The sequence below is a fragment of the Ceratosolen solmsi genome, unplaced genomic scaffold (genome assembly GCF_000503995.2).
Source record: "Ceratosolen solmsi marchali unplaced genomic scaffold, CerSol_1.0 scaffold2, whole genome shotgun sequence".
Classification (NCBI taxonomy): Eukaryota; Metazoa; Arthropoda; class Insecta; order Hymenoptera; family Agaonidae; genus Ceratosolen; species Ceratosolen solmsi.
This window is the reverse complement of record NW_011948422.1, coordinates 198,076-224,663: the sequence shown is the minus strand read 5'-3', so window position 1 is coordinate 224,663 and position 26,588 is coordinate 198,076. Positions and strand designations below refer to the sequence as shown.

At 27.8% G+C, this 26,588-nt stretch overlaps 2 protein-coding genes across 3 annotated transcripts in view; both read left to right on the top strand.

Annotated features, from left to right (window-relative positions):
• slo (calcium-activated potassium channel slo) overlaps window positions 1-10,192 on the top strand; it is a 43,143-nt gene extending 32,951 nt beyond the window's left edge. Inside the window, exons 8-16 of the mRNA XM_011498989.1 lie at window positions 484-504; window positions 2,888-2,950; window positions 4,679-4,711; window positions 5,317-5,449; window positions 7,101-7,163; window positions 8,541-8,937; window positions 9,155-9,338; window positions 9,659-9,724; window positions 9,973-10,192. Coding sequence (XP_011497291.1) covers window positions 484-504; window positions 2,888-2,950; window positions 4,679-4,711; window positions 5,317-5,449; window positions 7,101-7,163; window positions 8,541-8,937; window positions 9,155-9,338; window positions 9,659-9,724; window positions 9,973-10,130 — 1,118 coding nt within the window. The 3' untranslated portion in view covers window positions 10,131-10,192. The remainder of the gene's footprint in view (window positions 1-483; window positions 505-2,887; window positions 2,951-4,678; window positions 4,712-5,316; window positions 5,450-7,100; window positions 7,164-8,540; window positions 8,938-9,154; window positions 9,339-9,658; window positions 9,725-9,972) is intronic.
• Window positions 10,113-12,409, top strand: LOC105361738 (calcium-activated potassium channel slowpoke-like). 2 transcript variants are annotated; one of them, XM_011498991.1, is made up of 4 exons: window positions 10,113-10,323; window positions 10,526-10,681; window positions 11,509-11,602; window positions 11,886-12,409. In XM_011498991.1, exons 1-4 carry the CDS (start codon window positions 10,187-10,189, stop codon window positions 11,964-11,966), a joined length of 468 nt encoding a protein of 155 aa, XP_011497293.1. In that variant the 5' UTR covers window positions 10,113-10,186; the 3' UTR covers window positions 11,967-12,409. The 2 variants fall into 2 exon arrangements, with proteins under 2 accessions (XP_011497293.1, XP_011497292.1); XM_011498990.1 differs by having other exon boundaries at window positions 10,526-10,687.
• The last annotated feature ends 14,179 nt before the right edge of the window (window positions 12,410-26,588 follow it).

Sequence of the window (26,588 nt, the reverse complement as noted above, 5' to 3'; positions counted from 1 at the left end):
AAAATTTGTTTAATGGAAGATTTTTTCAAATACACTTAAGTAAGTTTTAAAACGTAGAACATAGTCAGATACTAAATATTTTCGGGTGATAATAGATTGATATATAACAACGAACAAAAGAGTAATATTTCATTGAATGAATATTCATTGTGTACATACATGATAATCTATTAAAAATTTATTTATACATTACATGTCGTTTGTACATGCATATAAGTATGCACATTTAGAAATACACATGTCTTATTTGAGCTTCGTTAATTAATGCGAAGTTTGTCCTACATTATTACGTCCAATCTTCCATATTAGTACACATGCTTACACACGTATACTCATGTATACATATGAAAATATTCATACATATACATACGGTCGTCAAAAATGTGAAACAATTTACAAAAACTAATTCTCTATATGTTTGTGTGTCTCTTTCACTCTTCTCTATTCGCTCTCCTTGTGTTTTCAACTGTCCTTCACACACAGGTGACGACTTCTCGTATGCAAGTAAGTTCGCAAGTAGATTGTGGAGGATAAATAATATTATATATACTAATATATATAGATATTTATTTATATAATAATAATATTCTTGCACTTGTAAATGTAAAAGATATTTTACATGTTTATGTCATTTGTAATAATAATTGACGCGCTGTGTAATATCGAAACACGGTAGATTAATTACGTTATCTAAGCAGCCTTCGCGTATAAATACACATACACGCACACGTACACGCACACGTGCGCACACTTGTACACATATGTATAAATATATATATATATATTTATGCATGCGTGTATGTATTTGTGTATGTGTATGTATTGTACTAAGTTAGTACGAGAGATGTGATGTACAATTCTCGATGCCTCGCATATGCATATTGTCGCTATAATGGTAGGTTATAGGATCACAAAAGTATATTCGTGTAATCGTCGTAACTTTATCAGTGCAAAGCTATTTGTATTTTCTCATGTATATGACGTTTGTGTATTTTTCTACGCTGTTACACAGCGAGTACATCATTATAAAGCGCTTATTTTGCAACTTCATAAAGGACATTTAGTGGCTTAACACAAGTATTTCGTGCAATTATTATTTCTTTATTTCTTATATTATTTCTTTTTTAGTTACATTGTCATGCTTATTTACAACAAGTGGCTCGACGGCTTTTTAGTATTTAAATCAATATTCATCGGTATAATATTTATTATTATTGCTTTTATTACTTTATTTTTTATTTTTTATTATTCATTTTATTTAATATATGTATTCTACATATTTTACTTTTATTCTCGTTAGAATAATTGAAATTTAAGTTACAACATCAAATATGTTGATTTATGTTGATGATAGATATTTTCTGAATCTGAAAGCTTACTTTTTTCATCATCGTGTATTTAATTTAATTGGCTTTTTCCTTAAAATGCCACAATAATAAGATAATTATATATCGTTTCGTTATTATTACTTTCTAATATATTTTTAATATATTTATATAATATATTATATAATAGGAAAAGCCTTTTAGAAAAATGCGTAAGCTACGAACAACCACTTGTATACTTCGGCCGACTTTAACAAATTCACAAGTGATATAATACTAAATAAGACTCTATGATTAAAAATAATGAAATGACCACTATTATCTTATTTTATATTACGCATCCTGTTTTTTTTTTTTTTTTTTTTTTGGATGCATTCGAATGGTGCAATCTCTCATCAGGCTGACGATCAAGAATGGACCCATTACTTATATATAAAAAATTATGTGTATACTAAATACGCAAGTTTTCATCATTTCTCTCTGTCTTCATTTAAACTTGCCTACTTTTTCCACTTCTATTCTAAACTATTTTGCACTATAATCTCTTTTCTTTTTCAGAAAATAAAAAAAGTATAATTACTATGCAACATTACTTAAAAATGCTTTTGCACAATTTTGCGTGCATGATATTACTATTGCTATTATTGTAGAATTAACATTAGTCTCTTTATTATTATTTTTATTAGTGCTTGTAGTATTATACTTGAATCTAATATTATAGTTCATTTGTCGAATGCAAATAACATGAAGTAATGGTACGCTCATGGAATATTATTATACTGCCTTTTTATAGAAAACATCTCACGTCTATTGCCAACACACTCTTTGAATATTATTATAGTTGCTAATGAGATAATTTAGTATTATTATCGAGGTACCATACATTTAATGAGAGACATTTTGAATTAAACATGTAAAATTTCAAATGTTATTGCATGTTACACAATACTTTTGTTTTTACTTTTTACTTTAGAAATATTTATACGTTAGAAGAAAAATTTCATTTGTATATTTTCAAGTAAAATAGTATATTTATCAATTTATCATTCGTCAATTCAATATGCGCATGTTGCATGGTTACGAAAGAGTACTCGCATATAGTATATAATGTATTAAGAGAATAGCTTGATGTTTCTAAAAATTATTTAAATTCTTTAATAGACGCCAAAAAATCTTGTAATTTTATCACAAAAATTAATAATGGATATTGTAAAAACATAAAGCTTTCTCTTTTACAAAATTTGAACATTTATTATTCATATTATGAGTCAGTTAAAATGCTATTTAGTTAATAAATAACTCTCTTGGATAAGCAATTTTTCTTCCTACAAGAAAATTAATCATATAGTAATCAAATTTTCTAGAATTGATTCAATACAAAACGATCGAAAACAAAATTAACGAGCACATGTTTAAAAAACTTTGTCCAGAAGAGTTTTAGTTATATTCGTGTAATGCATTAGTATGAACTTAGATAAAATTCTAGCAAATAATTCATGTAGTAAAATTTAGGCAATAGGTTCTTAGTTAGTGTAGCTAACATGTGTAGTAATTTGTTACAGACGATCACCATCCTCCCCCCACTTTCACTCCGCCAGAACTGCCCAAGATGGTTCACGTGAGAGGTACAGTTACACCTCTGTCAAATCATAGTACAATTTCTTTTACCTTTATTTTTTATTGTTTATTTTTCTAGAGCCTTATTAAGCATTTATTTCTATTTTACTGTAATTAATGATCCCGATAATGGGTATGTTCGTTATTACCGAATTCTTAAATCATAATTAAAGATGTTTGTAAGTCCTTCGTTAATAATAAAAAAGTGAAAACTTATTTAAAAATAAAGTATCGTTTGAAATATCAACGAAAATTAATTTAATAATTCTTTTAATTGTCTATGGTTTAATTTGAAATGGGTTACTTTAAATGTATTGTAACTTATCAGTTTTCAAAAATTAAAAAAAAAATACATGAAAAAATAAAATTATCATTATAAATTCTTATTGAATTAGAAATTATCATTCGAAAGTGTTCGTATTAATTAAAATTTCAAATTTATATACAGTGGGCATTTTACATTAATATTTTTTTACACTTATATTAACATAAAATACATACCTGCAATCATATTTTTCACATTTTTGCCATCACACGTTTATATTATTATAATTATTCTTATTCAATCTATAACCAAAAAAACTATTTGTCCATTATTCAATAAACTATATGATCTTTCAGTTTTATAATGAATCGTTAGGTTTAGCTTAATCTAGTTTAAGCTTTTAGAATCGTTTGTAGAATTAGTCACTAATTTTTATTTAGTAATAACATACAAAAATAGGATTCATTTTAAATGTGTAGTTAAATGTTTTTTAAAATTAAATTCATGAACCAATTAGTAAGTATGGTACCAAAAACATTATTTCGCACAATAAAATATTATATTTTTAGAGACTGACAGAGAAATAATTTTCTCCAGTACTGTCGCATGCTCCGAAGTTTATAAACTAATAATTTTATGCTATACAAACAATTTAATTATATCACGTATCTATATACGCAAATATATATTTATTGTAAAAGAATTTATAATCATTTTCTATTAAGGAATTGTTGATCTGAAAAACTATGAGGAAAATTAATATTAATTTTTTTTGTTCATTCAGATACTTTTATGTAATTCATTTTATTTGAAGGTTTATAAATATTATCCTGTCCATAAAAATTTGATGAAATATCTAATATCACTACTTAACATTACTAATTAATATTGCTATTAACATTACTAATTAATATTACTAATTACATATATATATATATAATTTTTTTTTTGTAGAACAATATATAAGCAATAAATTTTTTGTTTCTTAAATATCATAAGTAGAATAAATATTTCTTCCACCTATCTAAATTCTACATGGCTGAAAATATGGAAAACTAAAATGAAAATAGTAATTAAATATTTAAAAAAAAACACAGTATCGTTTATTTAGTAACAATTTTTTTTCCTTTTTTTAAATTAAATTTTTTAATTTAATTAAATTAAATTTTCTATTAAATCGAGGTAAGATGTTTCATTTTAAAATTAGTAACATTTAACTGTAAATAATGTATTCAAAATATTTCGATAAACATAAAATGATAGAGATAGGTTGATTTATGCAACATAAATACACATATCCATGAAGCAATGCGCAGTACGGGGGAAGTTTAACTATATGTAATATCTATTATCAATGTCGAATTGTGAATTTTTTCTACATTATTTATATTATTGAATGTTGTATTATTTCGTAGGCTATATATGTTCTATTTTATGAAAGCTCTTATTAATGATAATATTTATATTTTAGGTGAAATTAGTCGTGATCGTGATGATCCGAGTGGTGAGTATGAGTCGCTCATGTAATTTATAAGACTGAATATTATTTACTAAATATTAAATCTGAATATTTAGAAATCAATATATACTTTATTGATTAATATTATTGATGATATATTCAAATTTTATTTACCTTGAATGAATCTCAATTCATATCATACAAATTATAGATGTTTTTAAGCAATTAAAACTATTAAGCAACTTAAAAATATTTGAGTGTTACTCGCCTCTTTCTACATAATAATTATAAAAATATCTAATTTTCTTAATATAAATAATTTAAAACTAAATTATATTTAAGAATTTTCTTTTACATTAAAAATTGTTTTAGAAAATTTTTTTCTCATATATAATATTTATATTTATCAATGTTAAAAAATAATTTTAAGTAATAATGTAAAGTGAAATTCTCAATAGCAATAATATTATTTAAAATTATTTTTGCCCTATAGACGAAATAGGAAGGCAGAACAATATTGTACTCATTTAGAAATATTAAATTTATGAATGAAAATAAAACGGTCGTGCATGTAATTCAATTGCATGATTCTGAAAAAATCACTTAGAAATTGGGCATGATATTGAAACAATTTATTCTTTGTATTACAGCAATGAGTAACCATAGAAATTCTGTAGGAATGACAATGATAAATTCGACTAAGCAGGTCAACAAGGTGAAACCGAATGTAAATAGGACCGCCAGCGATGGCTTGTCGAGCCCAAATCAGGCATTCAATCAAAGGTACATGAGTTGCACACGATGTCAATCAAATATCGTTGTTACTCTCTCACTCTCTTTCTCTCTCTCTCTCTCTCTCTCTCTCTCTCTCTGTCTCTCTCTCTCATATTATCTCTTTCTCTCTCGTTCTCTCATCTCCCTCTGTCTTTGTCTATTCGTTTTTACTCTCTTTTTCTATCTATCTTTCTCTTTGCATCTTATTTCTTCTTTCTTGATATTGTATTTGATTTTAGAACTGTTTCACTAAGAGAGAGAGAGAGAGAGAGAGAGAGAGAGAGAGAGAGAGTGAATGAATGAGAGAGAGAATAAAAGAAATATATAAATGAGCATACACACGTCAAATGCATAAAAGTGTCTCATTATCACATCCACCAAATATTCACCGAAAATCGTTTATTTCACCAGATTTCATTTAATTCAATTGAACTTATTGTTTTATTTTTTTTTTATTTCGTATATCTTATTATCACGTATATAAATATAAGAGGTATATAAAATTAGCGGAATGACCAAACATGCAAGTATTTCAGTAGAGGGAGGCAAATATTTAAAATATCTCCTAAAATACGACAAATTTATAATAAAAAATTTATAATAAAATATCTTTAAGAAATTACCTGATTGACACCGCGAGTAAGGATAACATATGATGTATAAAAAAAATTCTATGAAAGACGAATTACTATTTTAACGATTATCCATGTGATAAATTAACTGTGACAAGGATTATTAATACTTTTTCAGCCAATCATAGTAAATCTTTTAATTGTTTAATATATATTCAATGTTCTATTAATTTTGCTAATTAATATGAAATACCGATATGTTTCGGTAAACTCTATCATTGTGATAAATTATTTTTTCAAAAATGTAAAACTTTTATTACCACAATTATCTAAATTTGCATGCTTCTAAGTTGAGTTATTCCGCTAACTCGTTACCTCCAATCATCACGCATGATTCCCATTGTTTACTCACAGCATTCGTCACGCGATTGTTTCTCCTTTTTTTTTTTGATTTTTGTATATTTTTTGCATTGTTAGAGAAAGGTTACAGATAGGGATAATTGAGAAATTATCTTGAGAAAAAGAACGAACTTAGTCCAATCGTATGAGCGACCGGAAATTGTTTACGTCGTTTCATATACCATCATTTATATTACGTGATTACAGAAGAATTAATACGTCTAATTGTTCATTAATCTTATGTATTGTTTAAAATTAACTTACATTTCGTATTAAATGTTTCGCATGTAAATCATTCTAAAACAAAATAAAAATTAATGGGCTCCAACTTTAATAAGCTCTGGACATTCAATAAGCATTTATTGAAAAGTATACGAATTCAATGTATTTTATATTACTCTGTTGTATTTGAGATTCTAATCTTCTATACTTGTCATACAATTATTACAAGATTGAAAATAATATTCTTCTGGCATTGGATAGCTGCAATACTGATTGCTAATGAATTCTATGAAATTTCGAAATCTATAATAGATGTAAAATTATCGGGAATGAAGTATCACTCATTCATCAAGAGAAACTTTGTTCATTTATAAAAGAAAAACGAATAAATATCACAATCATAAATGAAAATAAAAAAATATTGAAGAAGGGTTCGAACAACGTATGCTTCTTTTCTAATTTTCCAGATCGCCACAAGAGGAGTCCGCATATGCTGGCTACCATCTCGCCTACGAAGTGAAAAAACTCATGTACGCTTATAACGCCACTGTAAAACCGTCTTTTAATTTATAAATTTACTTATAATTTTATAATTGAAAGCTTGCATGTTCGTTGAATTTAGCAGAGAAAGTAATTTACGCACTATTGTTATGCTAACCAAACGAGTCTGTGTGCACATTGCAACATACTAATATGGATTCGAACGGAATCACTAATATTTACTAAGAATGCAAATTCTAGTGAACGTATGATGGTTGGATTTGATATAAATTTATATTGAAATATTAGAAATTATAGATAAAAGATATGGAAGTAAGATTATCGCTATAAAAAAAAAACGTCATTATAATTAAGATAAATTAATATTGTTAATTAGTTTAGAGTTGATGTGTTGGTTGCAGACATAAAGTTATGAATTTATTTAAGAAATTAAAATCTTTTTAGTAGAAATTTAAATTGAAAAATGAATATACTCTAATTTCATTTACCGTGAACATAGTAATTATATGTTTAAGCTATTATTTTTATTACACTTATATAGTACTATTAAACTTTTATACAAGACTTTAGATAATTTGTCTTTAATCTATAATTTTTTAATTAATTTAGCATTATTTTCACTAAAATAGTCGCTTTTGCTTTTAGTGTACAATATAATGCTTTTGATAATAATTATCAGAGAAATATCAATTATATTGTATGACATATTATTATATTAAGATTACGAAAATGATTAAAAGGTAATTATTGCTTAGAAAACAGAAACTAAAGTTTATATATGCGTAAAGAGAGTACTGTATTAAAAAAATTAGCCTTTTATTATTGTCATTAGTAATAGTATCGAGTCATTAAAACTTTTTCGAATTTCTATCCAATTTTTGGTAATCAATTTTAACTCTAATGTTAGTTGAATTTATAAGTTGAGAAAAAAAAAGAAAAAAAATGCATTTCGTATTTAAACTACAAATTTCAACTTACACTATTATCGGTCATTCAAGTATTATTATTTATAAATATATACCATAAATATTTTTTCGAACTAGCGAATGCGCATCTTGAACATTTATTCGATATAACATATCGTTGACTACGCATCGTATTAGACAGCAGATAATTACGTAATTCAGTAATGAAATTTGATTTGATGCAATGAAACGCAGTCCTACGCATAATTAACAGTTTGTGTAATTAACTGTCTACGTAGACTACATAAGAAATATAGTTTAGCATAGGCATAAGCTGCATTCTCATTAATAGATTCTCATTAATTAAGAATTAAGTACTTCTCTACAAAAGTATAATGAAATCATTTCTCTAAATATAATGCCATAAATTTTGGTGAACACAACTGTTAACGCGAGACACTCGTGTCTCCTTGTCTTTGCTTCCCGTCGGGACAAATCTAGGCCCACCAGTCGTGCATCAGGCGGCTCCAACGTCAACAATAATGGCGGCCTCCAGATCGGCATCGCGGACGATCAAGCCAAGGATTTCGACTTCGAGAAAACGGAGATGAAGTACGACTCGACTGGTATGTTCCACTGGAGTCCAGCCCGCAGTCTCGAAGACTGTATACTTGACCGTAATCAGGCGGCCATGACGGTACTCAACGGCCACGTAGTCGTTTGTCTCTTCGCCGATCCCGACTCTCCTCTTATCGGGCTGAGAAACTTGGTCATGCCGTTAAGAGCATCCAATTTTCATTACCATGAGCTTAAGCACGTAGTAATAGTTGGCTCCGTGGACTATATTAGACGTGAATGGAAGATGCTTCAAAACTTACCCAAGATATCGGTCTTAAACGTAAGTTGCTTATCAAAATTCTACCACACCGCCTCGTTCTGCAAGTTCGTTGATCGTTTTTATTACCGCCGCGATATGTATTTATCGAACGTAATTAAGACTTTCTTGAATTTCCCCTACGAAGCTAGCGGCTACTTATATATTAATATCTTGATGAAAAGCTGTAAAATTTGAAAATTTTAGAGTTGTAAGATTTGTAATTTATTGAAATACACAGGGCTCGCCACTAAGTAGAGCAGATTTACGCGCAGTTAATGTAAATCTGTGTGATATGTGTTGCATCCTGTCGGCAAAAGTGCCTAGCAACGATGATCCCACCCTCGCCGACAAGGAAGCTATCTTAGCGTCCCTCAACATCAAGGCAATGACATTCGATGACACGATAGGTGTTTTAAGTCAAGGTTTGTCGTTGCTTAGTCTTGGTAAACAATAAAAAACTCATAAATTTTCTTAATTTTTTACTAACACAAAGATTAAGTAAATTTTTGACAATAATCGTATGCTTAAATATGAATAACAATGCTACATTATCGATTCGACATGTTACTTGTACACGCTCTAGTAGAGTACAGCATTTAATGCAATATACTAAAACCATATTGCAATAAACTAATTGTTCTAATAATATTTCCATAAAAAAGTCGCGGCAACATTTCTTTATGCTTTAATAAAAAAAGAAAAAAGAAAAAAAAAACTAAAATATAAACTTTTGTGCTTTTAGTTGGAAGTCCTATTGTTCTTCAGCGAAGAGGATCCGTTTATGGTGCAAATGTACCAATGATAACAGGTATGTGATGCAATTGCATCTAAACATTGTGCCACTATCACAAAGCAGCTTTAGGAAACTTTTCAGAATATTTTCTTTCCTTATTATATCGCAAGATTATTATAATTATGACAACAAATGTATAATATTGTAGGCAATTTTCTACGCATATAACCACCGCATTGAGTCACGCTAACGAGCCTTTACGACAATTCATGATTTCTCCAAGTACACAATCAACCGATTATAATATTCAAATTATTTTCTAGAACTTGTCAATGATAGTAACGTACAGTTTCTCGACCAAGACGACGACGATGACCCAGACACAGAGCTCTATCTCACTCAGCCGTTCGCTTGCGGCACTGCCTTTGCCGTTAGCGTGCTGGATTCTCTAATGTCGACGGTTTGTTTCCTTCACCTCTGATATTCCAAACAATGTGCCGTCACTCATCCACTGGATGAGCCCTTTGCCAATAATAAATGTCACGCCCCTTCTTCTTGCAGACTTATTTCAATCAAAACGCATTAACATTGATAAGATCCCTAATCACTGGCGGTGCGACACCCGAGCTCGAATTAATCTTAGCCGAAGGCGCAGGATTAAGGGGTGGTTACAGGTACGTCCATCAATCGATATTTCAACAATACGGCTTCTACCAACATCACACCTCTCCCGCTAACTCGGACTCGCGTGGCTCGTTACTCGACCCACGATTCTCATTGGCAATTGTACTGTCGAGCCGAGTGACGTGGATGGGCGGGAGGGAGTGATATGGCAGCGAAGGCCGTCCAATATGATAATTATTAATCTACTTGCAGTACCGCGGACAGTTTAGCAAATCGCGATAGGTGCAGGGTGGGTCAAATCTCGTTGTATGATGGGCCATTGGCTCAATACGGCGAAGGAGGCTCGTACGGAGACCTCTTTGTCGCGGCATTAAAGTCGTATGGAATGCTGTGCATTGGTCTGTACAGGTACAGGTATCGGACTTTCTTTCCTTCGATGGTATTTATTGGATTAGCCCAACGTTAAAATACGGCCCTGCGGCCGCCTATCTTTATTATTCTCATTCTTGCCGATTCCCATCAATTATTATCGATTTTAATTTTCATTATTATTATTATTATTATTATTATTATTATTATTATTATTATTATTATTATTATTATTATTATTATTATTATTATTATTATCGTTGTTATTATTATTATTACTATTATCGTTGTTGTTATTATTATTATTATTATTATTATTATTATTATTATTATTGGCACTTTAACAATTGTAATAATAATTTTTATTATGATATTATATTATAATGTAATGTCGGCACATTACCGTTCCTTTTACATCGCAATAATTGCTCTTTGATTTTTTGGTTTTTGCCGCACTCATTTTGCATTTTGCATTTTGCATCACGATACGAGCAAAAAAAAAGAATTTTTTGACAAATAATGCGATGATAGAATTTGTGAACCACGCGCAGTAAGTTTCTCCATCCAAAAAATATCATTTTTTAACTTTTTTGTCTTTGTCTCTCTGTCTTTTGTCTATCAACTACTCTCTATTATTCTATTACTAACCTCTATATTTTGCCACAATATTAGCATTATTTCGCTTATGCATAGAATTTAGTTAGCTAAATATTTGTTTAGTTGCGGCTTTGACACTTTCATATACTAATAACTGAAAAACAGATAAAGAAAAGAAAATAATAAAATATTTGTGTATGCGTGTATATGTAAAGCCCTGGTTAATGTGACAAGGCAAGGATTTAATATTTTGTCAACTAATATTTTAGATTTCGCGACACCAGCTCGTCATGTGACGCTTCTTCCAAGCGATACGTTATTACGAATCCTCCCGATGACTTCACGCTTTTGCCAACCGATCAGGTGAGTCACCGTCTCCATAATTATAACAAAAAAAAAAAAAAAATTGGAATTTTTTTTCTTTCATCAACATCTCACTGATCTTATTCCTATTAATATCTTATTCCGACAAAGCAATTGTCCATACTTCTTCTGTCTCTTTACTAATATAAAAAATCAAGAACTAGGAACACTACAATTGTACGTTTTAATAAAGACCCGCGATTTACAATTCCTCTAAATTCTTTTCGGCCCCCTCCCCCTTCGATGAAACATTAATCAAACACATATCTATTACCGCCCACAGGTTTTTGTACTGATGCAGTTCGATCCTGGCCTCGAATATAAGCCAAGCCGTGGCACCCGAGGGAAAGACGACGCCTCCTGACTGTTGCTGTGTAGCGCCCTGACCGACGGACCGTACTCGTACATCTAAGCTAACCGACTAATCTTCGTAATCGGTTAGGCCAACATTGGATGACCAAGTCGTGCTTTCTAAGCATCTTTCTAAGCGTTATTCGAGCATCATTCAGCATCGTTCGACGTCTTTCCTCGCATCTTCCAGCAACTTCCTATAGCCATGCAATAGTGGGAAAGCCAACCGATCAAAGTTGCAAGAACCCGGCTTTCGCATGTACGCATTTCGTAATTGTTTTTCCCTCAAGTGTCCGCTTTTCGAAGACCATCAATAACTATATGGTTCAAGCTATGTTTGACAAAGTTTGACTAAGAATTTCAAATTTATATACAGCTGTATGTGTATGTTTATATACCAAATAGATAAAACATTTTAGCTTGACGGACTCTCCGTCTTCTGGCAACCGCCATCCTTCTCCCACCCGTCCTCCAATTACTCCGCGACGCTCCGCACCCGTCCCACTCACTCACCCATTTTCTCTCACTCTCTCTCTCTCTCTCTCTCTCTCTCTCTCTCTCTCTCGTTCTCTATTCGATTTTTCAATTTTTATGGAATACTTTATTTTCATTTTGTCTCATTGATTTCTGAAATCTTACATTATATACTATATTTTCTCTCTCTTCTTGTACGCGTCGCAATCAATAAATACCTCTAAGAATACATTATATAATTTAAAAACTGAATTGTCTCCAAAGATTAAGTAATAAAAACAGAAGATGTACAATTACATGTGCTCTATGAATATAAGTTAAAATACAAAAAAAGAAGAGAGAGACAGAGACAGAGAGAGAGAGAGAGAGAGAGAGAGAGAGAGAGAGAGAGAGAGACGGTAAAAGATTAGAGAGAAGAAAATCGAAAAGACGGACAATATATACGAATACGTACGAAACGAATTTAAACTAAAATATAAAGATTCTCGATGAGAAAGTGTAAATATAATGAGGGAAGTTGTTGATCACATCGACGATGTAAGCGAAAGAAAAAAGCGTATGAAAGAATTTGGACATAACACGATTTGCTACGGTTCAGGGGCTGCTACACATACAAATGATTTAATATAATATTAGCATGATTTGATAAAATTGACTGGATATAAAAAAGTCATAAGTAGGAGAAGAGAGAAAATTTAGTAGAAAATATACACCTACGTCTCGGAAAATTGTGGGAGCTTATACGTAAAGTAATATATAAAAGCGATATATATACTTCTATCAATTTCTTTATTTTTTGAAGTGGATATATTATTGTTCTCAAAGTTCTTTTAAATTTTAGAGCAACGGTTTAATTCTTATCATAATGTTATTTATGATAATTTAAAAATTTGTTTTAATGTGTGCGAAAATCGTGAATTTAATGATAGATAATGATAGCAGCATTAAATATATTAAAAATATCCTTATTATTATTACATTAAATCTAGGGATTTAAGAAGAGTCGAATTGAAATTTAATTGTTTCATGATAAAATTATAAAGCTTGAGTAATATAAGTATTTCTATGACGTGAAAAGGAAGAGACGAAAGAAGAAGAATTATAATATAAATGTGATTATATCGAGACATAATCGACGATACTATTACATATTTGTAACTAATTTTCTTTTCTAAATATGCCCATTGTACTTAAGACTTGATTCTAAAATACTGTCGCATCGCGCATAAATTGATGCGGTAATGTGAAAATAAAAAGTACTTGCTTAGATGAAAAAGAATGTTGTTTACGTCAAGCGATTATTTATCGAGTAATTATGAAGCTCGTGTTAACTTAAATCAATTAATACATTTTTTATAAGATATATTTCGAAATGCATAACTGCGCAACAGATTATAAACACCGTTGTTTAATGGAATAAAAAGCAATGCAGGTTTTTAATATTACAACTTAAAGACTGCTCCATGGGCTTTCCGAGACGTGGATGGTCAATTTAATAATATAAATAAAAAATATTAAAATATTATAAATTACATCTCTTGATAATACAAAATAAAATGTACGTGAGATGTTAAATTAAGTGATAAAATATGCCGTGGATAAAGAAGGGATTATATAAGCGAAATGAAAATAGAAAAATAAAATACTGTGAAGAAATATTGAGAAATCAAGTATAAAGGATAATTAAAGAGAAACGCCCCCGACGTCGCGCAAAAATTTCAATGAAAGCTAAAACGAAAAATAAGAAAATTAATGCTTTGATCTCTATTCGTGAAATATTCAATTTCTATTCTGTATGAAATTTCTTTCATTCCAATCATTACAAGTGCATATACACAGGTACAATTATATATATTATATAATATATATAATGGTATATACATTTATATATAAAACTTAAACATAATGCCGTGGAATTGATTTATGCAAAATAATAGCGCGACGATGGCGTTTCTCGAACTTAATTAAATGAAATAGAAGACGAATTAAATAAAATAAAATTGACTTAAAAATGGTTCAAATAAACCATGGTAACAATAAGCCTCAAATTCTTTCTCCATTTAACTTAATTATCTCATTTACTTCTTAAAAATTCAAGAAGAAAAAACAACAATCCATTATTTCGCTTCAAATTGAAATCAAAAACACCTCAAACACATACGTAAAGTGCGCCATAAAAGAGTATCAAAGGATAGGATACTTGATTTTAACAAATTTAAAGATATATAAATAGAAAAGATAAAATAACATAAGAGCGTGAAACATTCACACGACTACGAGATACTTTATTATCGCATGATATTACATATTAAACGTGAAAAATTGTTCGAGACTGTAAAAGCGATTAAACAAAATATGAAAAGCAAAAGATAAAAATTAAGAAAAATGAAAAATCTTTACCTCGTGTGTCTTGTTTAGGACTAAATGAAGGCACTCAATCAAGTACTTTGTACAGGTCTATATACGCCTATACATATTGTTATGTATGTATACGTATATATATATAGATAATAATAATAAAATTATAATTATTATTATGAATAAGAAAATATTACATTTAATGATAAAGCAAAATACTTTTTTCCACACGATTTTGCATATATAGCATCGGTTACATATTATTATATATGCAGGCACGCCGTATATATATATATATATATATATGTGTGTGTGTATGTGTGTATGTATGTATGTATACATAAATACTCTCTCTTTTATATATTTTTGTGAAGCTCACGTGTGTATATATACGAACGTTCATTATAATATGCGACGATAATTATTATGCGTATATCTTTAAATATTAAATTAAATATTAAAATAAAACACAAAATAAAGTGTAGCCAAAACAAAAAAAGAAAAAAAAATTCAAAAAAAAATTATATTTACATAAACAGATTTATTAGTAATATAAAGCCGCACCTTTTCTTCAAAAAAGACTGGATTCTTTTATGACCCATAGAAATTCTATTTCATTATATTTATTTTCTCTCTGAAAATAATATTTTTGTTTGGGCAGTAATTCTATTAGATATATTGGATATTTAAAAATTTTTTTTGCAAAAGAATTAATATATTAAATGCGAAAACTGATAGTTGATGTTTTTATTCTTTTGAAGACTTAAAATAAAATAATGATGATGAATTTCGTGATAAATAAAAGTGTCTGTGTTCATAGAATCGCGTGACAACTGCAGCGACGAAGCGACACATACACAAACACACACGCACACAAACATTCCGGCACGGATATTCACGAAATGTGCGCATATAAAATAATATTGATTGTCTTCGATAATGTTAAATCTAGACAATTTATTTACTTCGAATGGAGGGGAAGTCGAGTCGCTAATAGCTTTTATAAACAATGCTTTTTTATTATTATTCCTTAGAATAAGATTTTATGAAAATGTGGTATTAAATTACTTGTATATAATCGGTCAATAGAAAATATACTAAAATTATACGAGATTATTTTCACTGAATGATATATAGAGTAATATGTAATTAGAAAATAGTGTTATTAAATACTTGAGATTTTAAATATTAGTTTTTTTCTTTTAGAAATTATTTTTTTTAAGTACATTCTATTAAACATGGTTGGCTACTTATTTCATTATTCGTTATTATTCCTCGTCGAGCAACCAATCAACAAAAAATCTTATATTTCACAGTTAATAAACATTACGAAATAACACATTTATATTATTTTGGTATTTTAAAAATTTTACGAATAATATTAATTTTGTGATAAATTAGTTTTCAAGAAGAATAATTTTCGTAGATATTTTTATTAAGAATACATTATAAATGAGGTAGTTTATTAAAAAATTATACTATTATATAAATATTCATTAATTAAAAATAATAATACTATTACTAAATAAATAATTATTTATATCGAAGGCTTTGATCAATTAAGAGATTAAATTGGTATAAAGGATTTGTAAGCTTATAAGAATGAAATTGATTTTTCATTTAAATCATTCGGACTAACGTATAAATTATAAATAGAATTATTGAATAAATCAGAAATCATGAACTTGGTTATAGTTATGTATTAGCCCCTCCATCGTCCGAGATAAGTTGTCTATTTTATGAATATAAGAACAAGAAAAATATTTATAGTTCAAAATTGTTATTCGAAATCGATCGTCTTACAAGTACGATCATACTTGTAAAATAAAAAAAAACAAATGGAGTGCCGAATATTATTAAAACTAATATGAAAACCGAAAATACTAGCTAGTTTAGTGAATAATATGTGCGTTTCGTGCATTAATGAAACCTAAAAACGCAAAGGGATATATTATGAAAAAATACCGCTGCTGCTGCTGCTGCTGCTGCTGCTGCTGTTGCAATATTCACGTGTACTGTTCACTGCCACCGCAGTTCGTGTTGTTTATCGTAAACAAAAATTATACCTTAATATAGACAGTACGAAACTCAAGATAGTCCACAAATACAGATACGCGCGCACACAGTGTCAAACCGACGAAACACAAAAACAATTTCAAATACAACTCCAAATCATGCACGCGCACGCACACGCACACGCACATGCACATGCGACGCGAACGCGCAACCATGAGCGCGGCTGAGACACGACGGCGAGGAGGTCTGGCGCGCGCGACGGATAATCAATCCGCGGTCGATTTCATATATTTGTAAATACCAATACAATTTAAGTATTCCTACTTCCCTCTCATTTTCACTCTAATATATCTCTCTTTCTTGATTATTTTTTTTTTATTATCTACACACTTTTACTCTCTTTATGTTTGTTTTATTTAATTTCCCCCCAATAAGATTAAAATTCGTTTGGCGATGATAAATTATCGCTTACGTAATTTCTGATTGCATTATGTTTTAAATAAATTAAGCCATAATTATTGCTGTTAATAAAGTTTATTAGAAGTAGAGATTAGGAGATGCGAAAAGTAGAATAAAGTAATATTTGCTTGTGTTATATGAGAATAATGAATCAGCCGTTTACTTCTTCTATGTGTGAAAAATGCGAGACCTATCTGCTTTTCATAATTTTGTACGTGTTCCTCGACGTAACACAGTCTATGCAAATTTTATAAACCTTGTCTGAATGTCTTAAGATGTACTAGATTGTCAAGCTTTTAAAAAAATTGATGTTTTTACACAGTGACATATTTTGAAGCACTGTATTTAGTTTATTTTTATAATACGCAATTAAATTTACTTATGGAAATTTTGTAAATTAATCAATATTTAGGTATTTGCGAATGAATACCAAGGCTAAACTATTTTGGCGGCTTCATTGGTCTTCAGAAGGAACATATTATTATTCGCGAAGTACTAAGGAGTAGAAAAAAAATGATAATTAAAATAACATATTTAATGAACATCCATCGTGAAACTAAAGACTGTTGATTTGAAATACGAACATTAAAATGTTGAAAAAAAGTAAATATGGCGAAGTTTCTTACGCAAACTCGATCGTAGCTTGTAGAAAGTACATGGGACTTATCAAGTCCAAGCAACTAATTAAATAATCCTTAAATATATAATATATACAAAAACAAAAAATATAAAAAATGAAAAAAAAAGATAAGAAAGCGAACCGATTCATTGCGTCAATGGTTAAAAGCAAGCAAAGTTACGTAATATAAATATAATACGATTTCTTTCCTACTTGTCTCTTTACTGTTCTATTCTCATCTAAGGCTGTACACAAATAATGATGAACTGCTTCGAAATCATGACCTCGCTCGCCTCGGTGATTAAAAAAATTAAATATAAATTCGCGCATTAGATTCGTTTAACTGATTCATTCGGTCGTGATAACATTGTGTCGCTTATTAGAAAAATTGAATTTTTAATCCATAACTCGTATACGGCGATCCTCAAATACTTTGGATCAATTTTATGGTTAGAAAATTATTACGATTGCCATTTGAAATGTAAAGTTTCTCTTATTCGCAGATACAACATTTGCTAACAAAGGAACGATAAATGTATATTAGATTGATAATAACAATTCCATAATTATTTGTTATATAACTTCATAAGCATAACTATTTGCTTTAATTATCACATAAATACTCTCAGCTAATTTCAAATAAACGAGGAAATTAATTACAAATGAAATATTTCACGGTTCTTTGTTACAAACATATGCAAATATAATATATATATATATATATATATATATATATATATATATTTAGTTTCCTATTAAATCATAAAAAGTATAAAGATTTTTATAAGAAGGAATTTTAGAGTAAATATTTACAGAGAAAAAAATATAAAAACAAAATGAAGTAACAAAAAATTGAAAATTTTCTTTTAAAATTAATGACACAGTGTAACTGTGTAAGGAATGTGTAACTAAATTTTTAAAAAAAGTGTAACTAAATAAGGAATTAACGGATAATTCAACTATACTCTCGAAACATCAAATGAAAATTTGTATAAACGGAGGATCGTCGTTTATCATGGAGTTTGGGCTATTCGCGCACTCTTTTTAAATCATGCACCAAATTAAATTGATTCATTCGCTCATCTTACCTCATTAAACTATCATATACCCTATATAATTATATATGCCGTGGTGCGCATTTTGCATGTATGTGGATAGTATGTAATATTAAAAGTACCGTAAAAAAGAATAAAATTGAAAATTGCGAATTATTGTGTTATAAAGGAATGAAAAAGTTAAAAAGCATGTAATAAAACGACAAAACTTAAAATACAAAAAAAAGACATACTAAATCAAATTAAATATTTATATTGGAGTACTTGCGGAATAAAGAAAATAAAAGAAATAAAAATAATTGTGCAGAATTACGAGCCGTGTTGCAATATTGTAAAGCAAAAATAATTCGATTATATCGTTATGTATAGAAAGAAGAATTTAACCTTTCAATAAAATAAAAATAATGAAATAATTAGGAAAGGAACATGAAAAATAAATACACGAAACACGAGAAAAATAATATAATACAGGAAGAATTACAAAAAAAATAATAATAAGGCGCGCAGAGCGTAAGCCACCTTCAATGCCTCATTGAATCCCATCTAATGCTTTTTTATCTGTACATTTACAATTTGTGTACCAATGAGGAACGTTGTTTAATCATGTTGTTGATGTTATTGTTAAAGAATGAGATTCAATATTGTACATAACTATATTCATTATAATTGATGATATAAATAATTATATACATAAAAAAAAGGAAAATGTAAAGACTTTAAATAATGTTCATTCGCGTATTCCCATATAATCCATATTATTTCATCTTCTAAATTCACAAATATACGAATCTATCTTATATCGTATATTTCTAGAGACACGCAATCATGCGCAATTATTATATATATATATATATATATATGATTCTACATTCGGTATCTGTGAATTTCTCGATTTTCTGGATTATGAATTTTCATAAAATTCTTCAATAGATCCATTCATCCATAGCTAATAGTTTCTATATGACTTTTCACTGTTTTGTAGAATTTATATTAATGTTTTACGTACAACTTTTGTTTAAAAAACTATTTATATGATTTTTATTGTGCTTTTTATTAGATTTATATATTGTTTTTTGCATGTTTGTACAAAATAATATGATTATTCATTTTATTTAATATTTTATCTTTTTCATTAAGATTTACGTGATGAAAAATTAAAATAATTATTTTTATTCTTATTTTTCTATTTATCAATTCGTAAAAAACTATATTTTTCCAAAACCGTAATTTCATAATGAAATTGTTTAATATAATAATTTCAATTATCGAAATTTATACAATTGTATAACTGTGTATATATATATATATATATATATATATATATATATATATATATATATATAAATTCAATTACTCAAAATTAGTTTAGAATGCTATTTATTAATTGTGGGGATGATGGCTAATTGTTAATATTCACTATTAAAAAGGTAGTAATTGTAAGGAACCGAATAATATTTTAAAAGAAATTAATTAACTAGAAACTAATTTAAATAAATTCGTGTTCAATAACTGCTCTTTTAAATTACATTTGTATTTATTATAGACTATATTTTTTCATTACTAGACAATGATAAGAATAGAAAATTTTATTTGAAAATGTTGATAAAAATTAATCCAAATGCAATCTTAGTTTTAAGCTTTCTTCAAATAAAATACTTATATGAATACAAAAATATTTTATTGAAATCGAGATAAATGCTAATATATATATCCCCTTATATTTATTATAAAAAATAAAAATATAAAATGACAATGTAGCTGGAAATCGTTATAATGTTAAATTAAAAAAAAAAGTATCCATTATTTAAGGTACACGTTAGAGACAAATATTACTACTAATGCAAATAATTCTATTCAAATATATTGACCTTCTTAAAAATATATAATAAGTTGCAACAATTTTTATAATCAATGGTATTTAGTCTGACATAATGTAATTCTAAATTCTTACACCAATCTACAGTAAATTCAAGATACTATATTAAAACTTTTTCTAATGATTTTTATTTTTATTATTTTCTCGCAAAATAAATTCAATTTGAATATCTCATTATTAATCTCATCATTACAAATAAAATAAGTACAAAAATTATTGATATATTTTAGTACGTGTGAATTGTGATAGATTATACTTTTAATGTTATAATAGATCATAGAATATTATATGGAGTTTATGATAGGCCAAAGATATCTCTATACCCTCATCACTGTTTTAAAAAATTAATTACCCACAACAAATTATTTGATAATTCATCAGTCAAATATCACGGATTGCTTAGTTTTTAAAAATAAATTAAATCTATCATAGTAAGTGGCGTTACACATCTTTGTGGGATACAAGTTAATTATAATTTCTTTACGGCTTCATACGAATTTAATTGCCCGTTCACTAGTCTAAAGGAAAGCAGATTGCATAAGCATTTGCCAAGGTGGACAGGTAATCACTATTATTTGATAATGTTGATAATCAATAATAGTTGAATTATTTCTAGAATATTTGATCGAATACTTTCACTTTATTCTAAGTACATAAGTTATCGTAATGGTATAACCTACTTCAATTATTGATTTTATTATTATATGCAAATTAATAAATACTTTACATTTTTTGAGAATTTAAAATTTGATAAATATTTGAAACTTTTTATTATTGATCTGAAAATAAACTATTTCACATTTATTAAGAAATTATTTTAAATATTTTTAAACTTTGATTAAAAATTTAAAAAATTTTCAAATTAATAACCTTACGTTTAACCATTAATGACTAATATGAATAACAACAATGGTATTAGCCGACATCCTTTGTAGTTTAGTGTAGTTGAGATAAATAATTAGAATTATAGAATCATTGTAAAGAAGCAAACAGTTCTTTTTACTAATTTTTTTAAGGAATTAATATTCTGTACAATACATTGAATATAAAATTATATAGATTAAATTCTTTACTTTAAGAGATATTTTTTAGAAAAATTAGAATATCATCGGCATAATGAATCGGGCATTTTGTTATTGAAATATTTAATTTATATTTCTTTTTTCCAAAATACACTCACTTATATTAATTAATTATGGTATTTATATCATGCGTTGTTAATGTAATTTTCAGTGCTATAATAATATTTAGCATTGATGCATAATGTATAAGAGCTCGTTATTTAACTAAAGTAAAATAACAAATCATACTTTGATTTAATGGTGATGAATTAAAAATTTTTTATCTTATTTATGTTATACGTAAAAATTGCTTAATATATGTACATACAATATTTATTCAACAAGGCTTATTCAAAATACAGATCAAAATGAGTTGCAATCTGGCATACAAATAAGTTATTTTTCTATTTTAAAGACTGTAAAAGATATATACAATTGAAAAGAAAAAGTGACGGAAAGTGATAATTTCAAATAAATATCCAGAGAAGTAGTTATGTAGTAAATGTGTATCAATCGCTGCTAAATTATATCGTAGTGAGAGATGATAGAGAGGCGGAAATGAAAGCATAACCACGCTCCTGTCAAATACACACTTGTTGTAACATTAGGTCGACATGTATGCAATGGCGCCGACAATTTTGATGTCAACCTTATCGCTCTCGGCGAGAGAAAGTTAATCGAAAAGCGACATTGACGCAAAACTGTTAAGGGCACCGACAAAACTACTAATTTACATGCAGTTAGTTCGATAATGTACGCTAAATTACTTTGCAGTATGTCCAGTACATAGGAATGTGAGTTATGTTCATCGTCTTAATAAAATCCTCCGATCGAACGATTTTAAAGAAAGTAAATCTTTCAACTATATTATGCAATATAACTTCTTTTTTTCATGAGCATCAAGGAAAATAAAGATATCGTTACATCATACACTTAACACAAACCGTGCGCGCGCCCGCTCACTCACATATGCCTAGATATGTGTATAAATATAATCGAAACTTTTATTATAATGATATATAAATTACTAAACAATAAACTAAGATAAAGCTTTAATATTGTAATTTTTATTTCTATAGATATTTAATTAGATATCTTACTTTTGTTAATTAATTTTTACACAAATTTTCAGTTTTTGTAGATTTTGAAAACAATCGTTGGTGTATTTAATTAATAGGGATATATTTTATAAAAATACATTCACAAAAAAAAAAATTAATGCTATTGCATATTTCATCTTATTCCAGACAGAACATCAAAGGTAAAAGAAGAAATAAGTGAATCGAAGCAATTTCCTTAATACATAAGACGTACTGCTTCAACGCGAATAAAGAAAGTTCTTTTGAGAAAATAGTTACAAAGATGATACATTTATAGACATACATGATGAAGTCATTTAATTCCCTAATAAAATAAACAATAAACTAAATAATAATAACTTTATGTTATCGAAATAAATATTTTATATTATAACTATTTGACAAATGTATGAATTATTCTTGTAATATAAACACTAACTTTATGCTATGAAATATTAATAGATTTTTAATCTAGCAATTTGTATTGTTTATTAGGATATTTTGTACGTAATTTTAACAATGAGTTACTTAATTTTTAATTTGAGTAGAAATTTTATTGAAAATTATTAAGTTGCTTAAATATTATCAGTTCTAAGTTTAATCCTATAAATGCTAATGTCCATTAATAAAAATTTCATAATCAAGCCATCTATAATAAAAAAAAAAACTAAAATTCTAAATTAATGTTGTTTTAACATAAATGTTGTACAAGGAATAAAAAATGAGGATTTTATATATTAACTACCGTGGAATGTGTCCTCATATAAATATAGTGTAACGAATAATTATGCTCGAACATCATATGAATACAAATTTCGATTAAATCATAATAGGAATAAATTGTTATATCTAGTAAAACATAAAAATGAATTTTTATCGCACCGACCGCTTTTTCATCAACCTATTACTATAGGTATGCACACGCAAATATTACATTTATGTACTTTGGTGTTTATGTGTGTGTATCGTAGCATGGGTTTTTTTTGCAGAAATAAATAGTAAGTGTACGGAAGGGCGCGGGGATAGAGAGAGAGAGAGAGAGAGAGAGAGAGAGAGAGAGAGAGAGGACGAAAAAGTCAAAGAAAAAAGGGTAGATAAAAGAAACAAGAGAGGCAGGGAGTGATGTGGAACCGACGGTACAATAATTAACCAATAGCAAATACAGTAGCATCGGCTTTCAGGTTGCATTCCACGGCGCCAAAAAGCCGACTGATGCAGAATACTCCCATTTCTAAGGTAAATACGCCAACTGTGGTATTGCAATTCGCTTTACTCTAACCCACTCTACATTCATGAACCCCCTTGAAATGTAACATTATGAGGTTTTATGTTAAATCAAGTGTACGGATCTCCTTATTACAGGACATTAATTTTATTTAATAGGGTATATTAATATTATCCAATCGAATAGTTTATGGTATTTACTTTTCAAAAAATTTAGTTTATTTATAAATATCAAGTTTAACAGGCTCGTATTAACAAATATAGTTCTACGATTTCTTTTGCATTTTAGTTCATTGGTGATTTTTTTGAACGGCAAATAATATATTTTCCGCACATGATACAGACAATCATTTTACATAATATAGTGCAAAAGGATAGCTATATAATTTATATAAAACTGTTTTGCAGAATATTTATGTAACCTCTTTGAATTCAATGGCTTCATTACCTTCACTAAGATAATCCATCCAAGATATAATTTGTCTTTAATGAGTCATTCGAATAAAGTTGATCAAATTATTATTTATAAATTGTTATTGGCAGTAGTTAGCAACGTCGAACATTGATTTCCCTCCCGCTTTCTTTATACGATCGGACCCAAACGATACATTGATTTCAATTTACACGGAAAAGGAGCGAATGAATACAGAAGAGCGTGATAGAATGGCCAGGAGGTGAGGGCGGAAGGGAGACAAGTACTACTATTGGTGAACTCCCACATCCGAATGGATGGATTGGAGCACATTTGACACTTGAAGACAAAATGTGGAAGAGAGTCAAGAGTTTGCCACTCAGAGATAAAGTAATCCGTACTTTTATGACCAACCAGTCATATTTTATGTAAAGCTAAACTTGTTCCGGTGGACCAAAACGTCCTTTTCAAATGGACGGCTCAGTTATTTTCAGTGATTATAGGTTACGAGATTACAAAAGCATATTGTTGGAAGGATACTAAAGAAATTTTTTCATTGTCGCTCCCGACTCATGACAATTGTGCAAAAAGTATTAATTAATCTCATATCCTCCATTTTATAGTATTGTTATAAATTACTTAAATGGGAAATTAATATTATGTATAAATGTTGAAATTCATTAACTCTACTCATTGAAGATTTCGTTTTTTTAAACATAAGAAAATATAGTTTGATAAATCAATTTGTTTTTCTTACCATTATTATTATTTATATACCGAGTATTATTATACATTTAAGAAGATTTCGTCAATAAAATCGAATTTTTTATATATTTATGATTATGTATGTATGTGTATGTGTATTTGATATTTTCATAAACTGATTTTTTTTAGTAATTGTAATTGAATGAATGAAATAATTAATACATCACTTAAATTAACGTATCTAGTTAATTTGAATTAAATCCATTTAATCCAATAAAATAAAAAAATATTCTATTTGATTGCAAAAACAGAATTTTAGTTATACTAACATTTTTTTATATATTTTATTATGCTCTATTATTTGTATTTTATATAAATTTAATAACTTAAGTATTCTATGTATTTTATCATAAAACACATTTGTTGTTAGATACATATTAGGAATGGTTTTAATAAAAACACAATTTTTATAAGTCTGTTAACAATAATATATAACATATATGTATGTATACATAGTTCTTACAACAATTTCCAAATATTTATTTACCTAATTTATTCATACAGTGGAGCATCGATTTTTACGTATTCGCAGATTTTTCACAGATCATAGAATTTCATAATTTTTCTCTCGTCCATATGAATCAGATATTATCATAAGTATAATATGCTTTTTATTTTTTTCATATATTCTTTTTTATTTTTTTCTTTAATGTCAAAATAATGATAGAATAAAATTCCTAGCCTAATGTATATTATTATAAATAAAATGACATCATAAATTTGATAAGGATATATTTTCTTAACATTACACGTCATTCATTTTGGCAATATAATTATTAGCTTTTTTCTTATATTATTTGAAAGATATAAATCAAGATCGCTATACATTAAAATTGTTTTATTTTTGATAAATATAATTAGTTTCTATATTTTTTTCTTCATAGATTTTGCCTGCATCGTTAATTACTTTTTGCAGATGCGAAAGACGGAATCAATAGACGGATATTTTTTGATATTGAAAAGATTACTAAAAGTTTTTTTTTTAAATAAAGAATATTATCAAATAATTTTAGTTAGTATAGTTGCAATCAAGACAATCTTATTATACTTAAAATGACTTTTGGTATTATAGGCACTATAATCATAGTTTGATTAATATGATTTTATCTCAAAACATATGAAAAATAATTATCATGATCGAATTAAAAATATAAAATAGACAATTATAATTTAATAGAATATGAGAAATTTATTGAAATAAGACCTGAAAAAGAAATTTATAATTAATTTATTACAT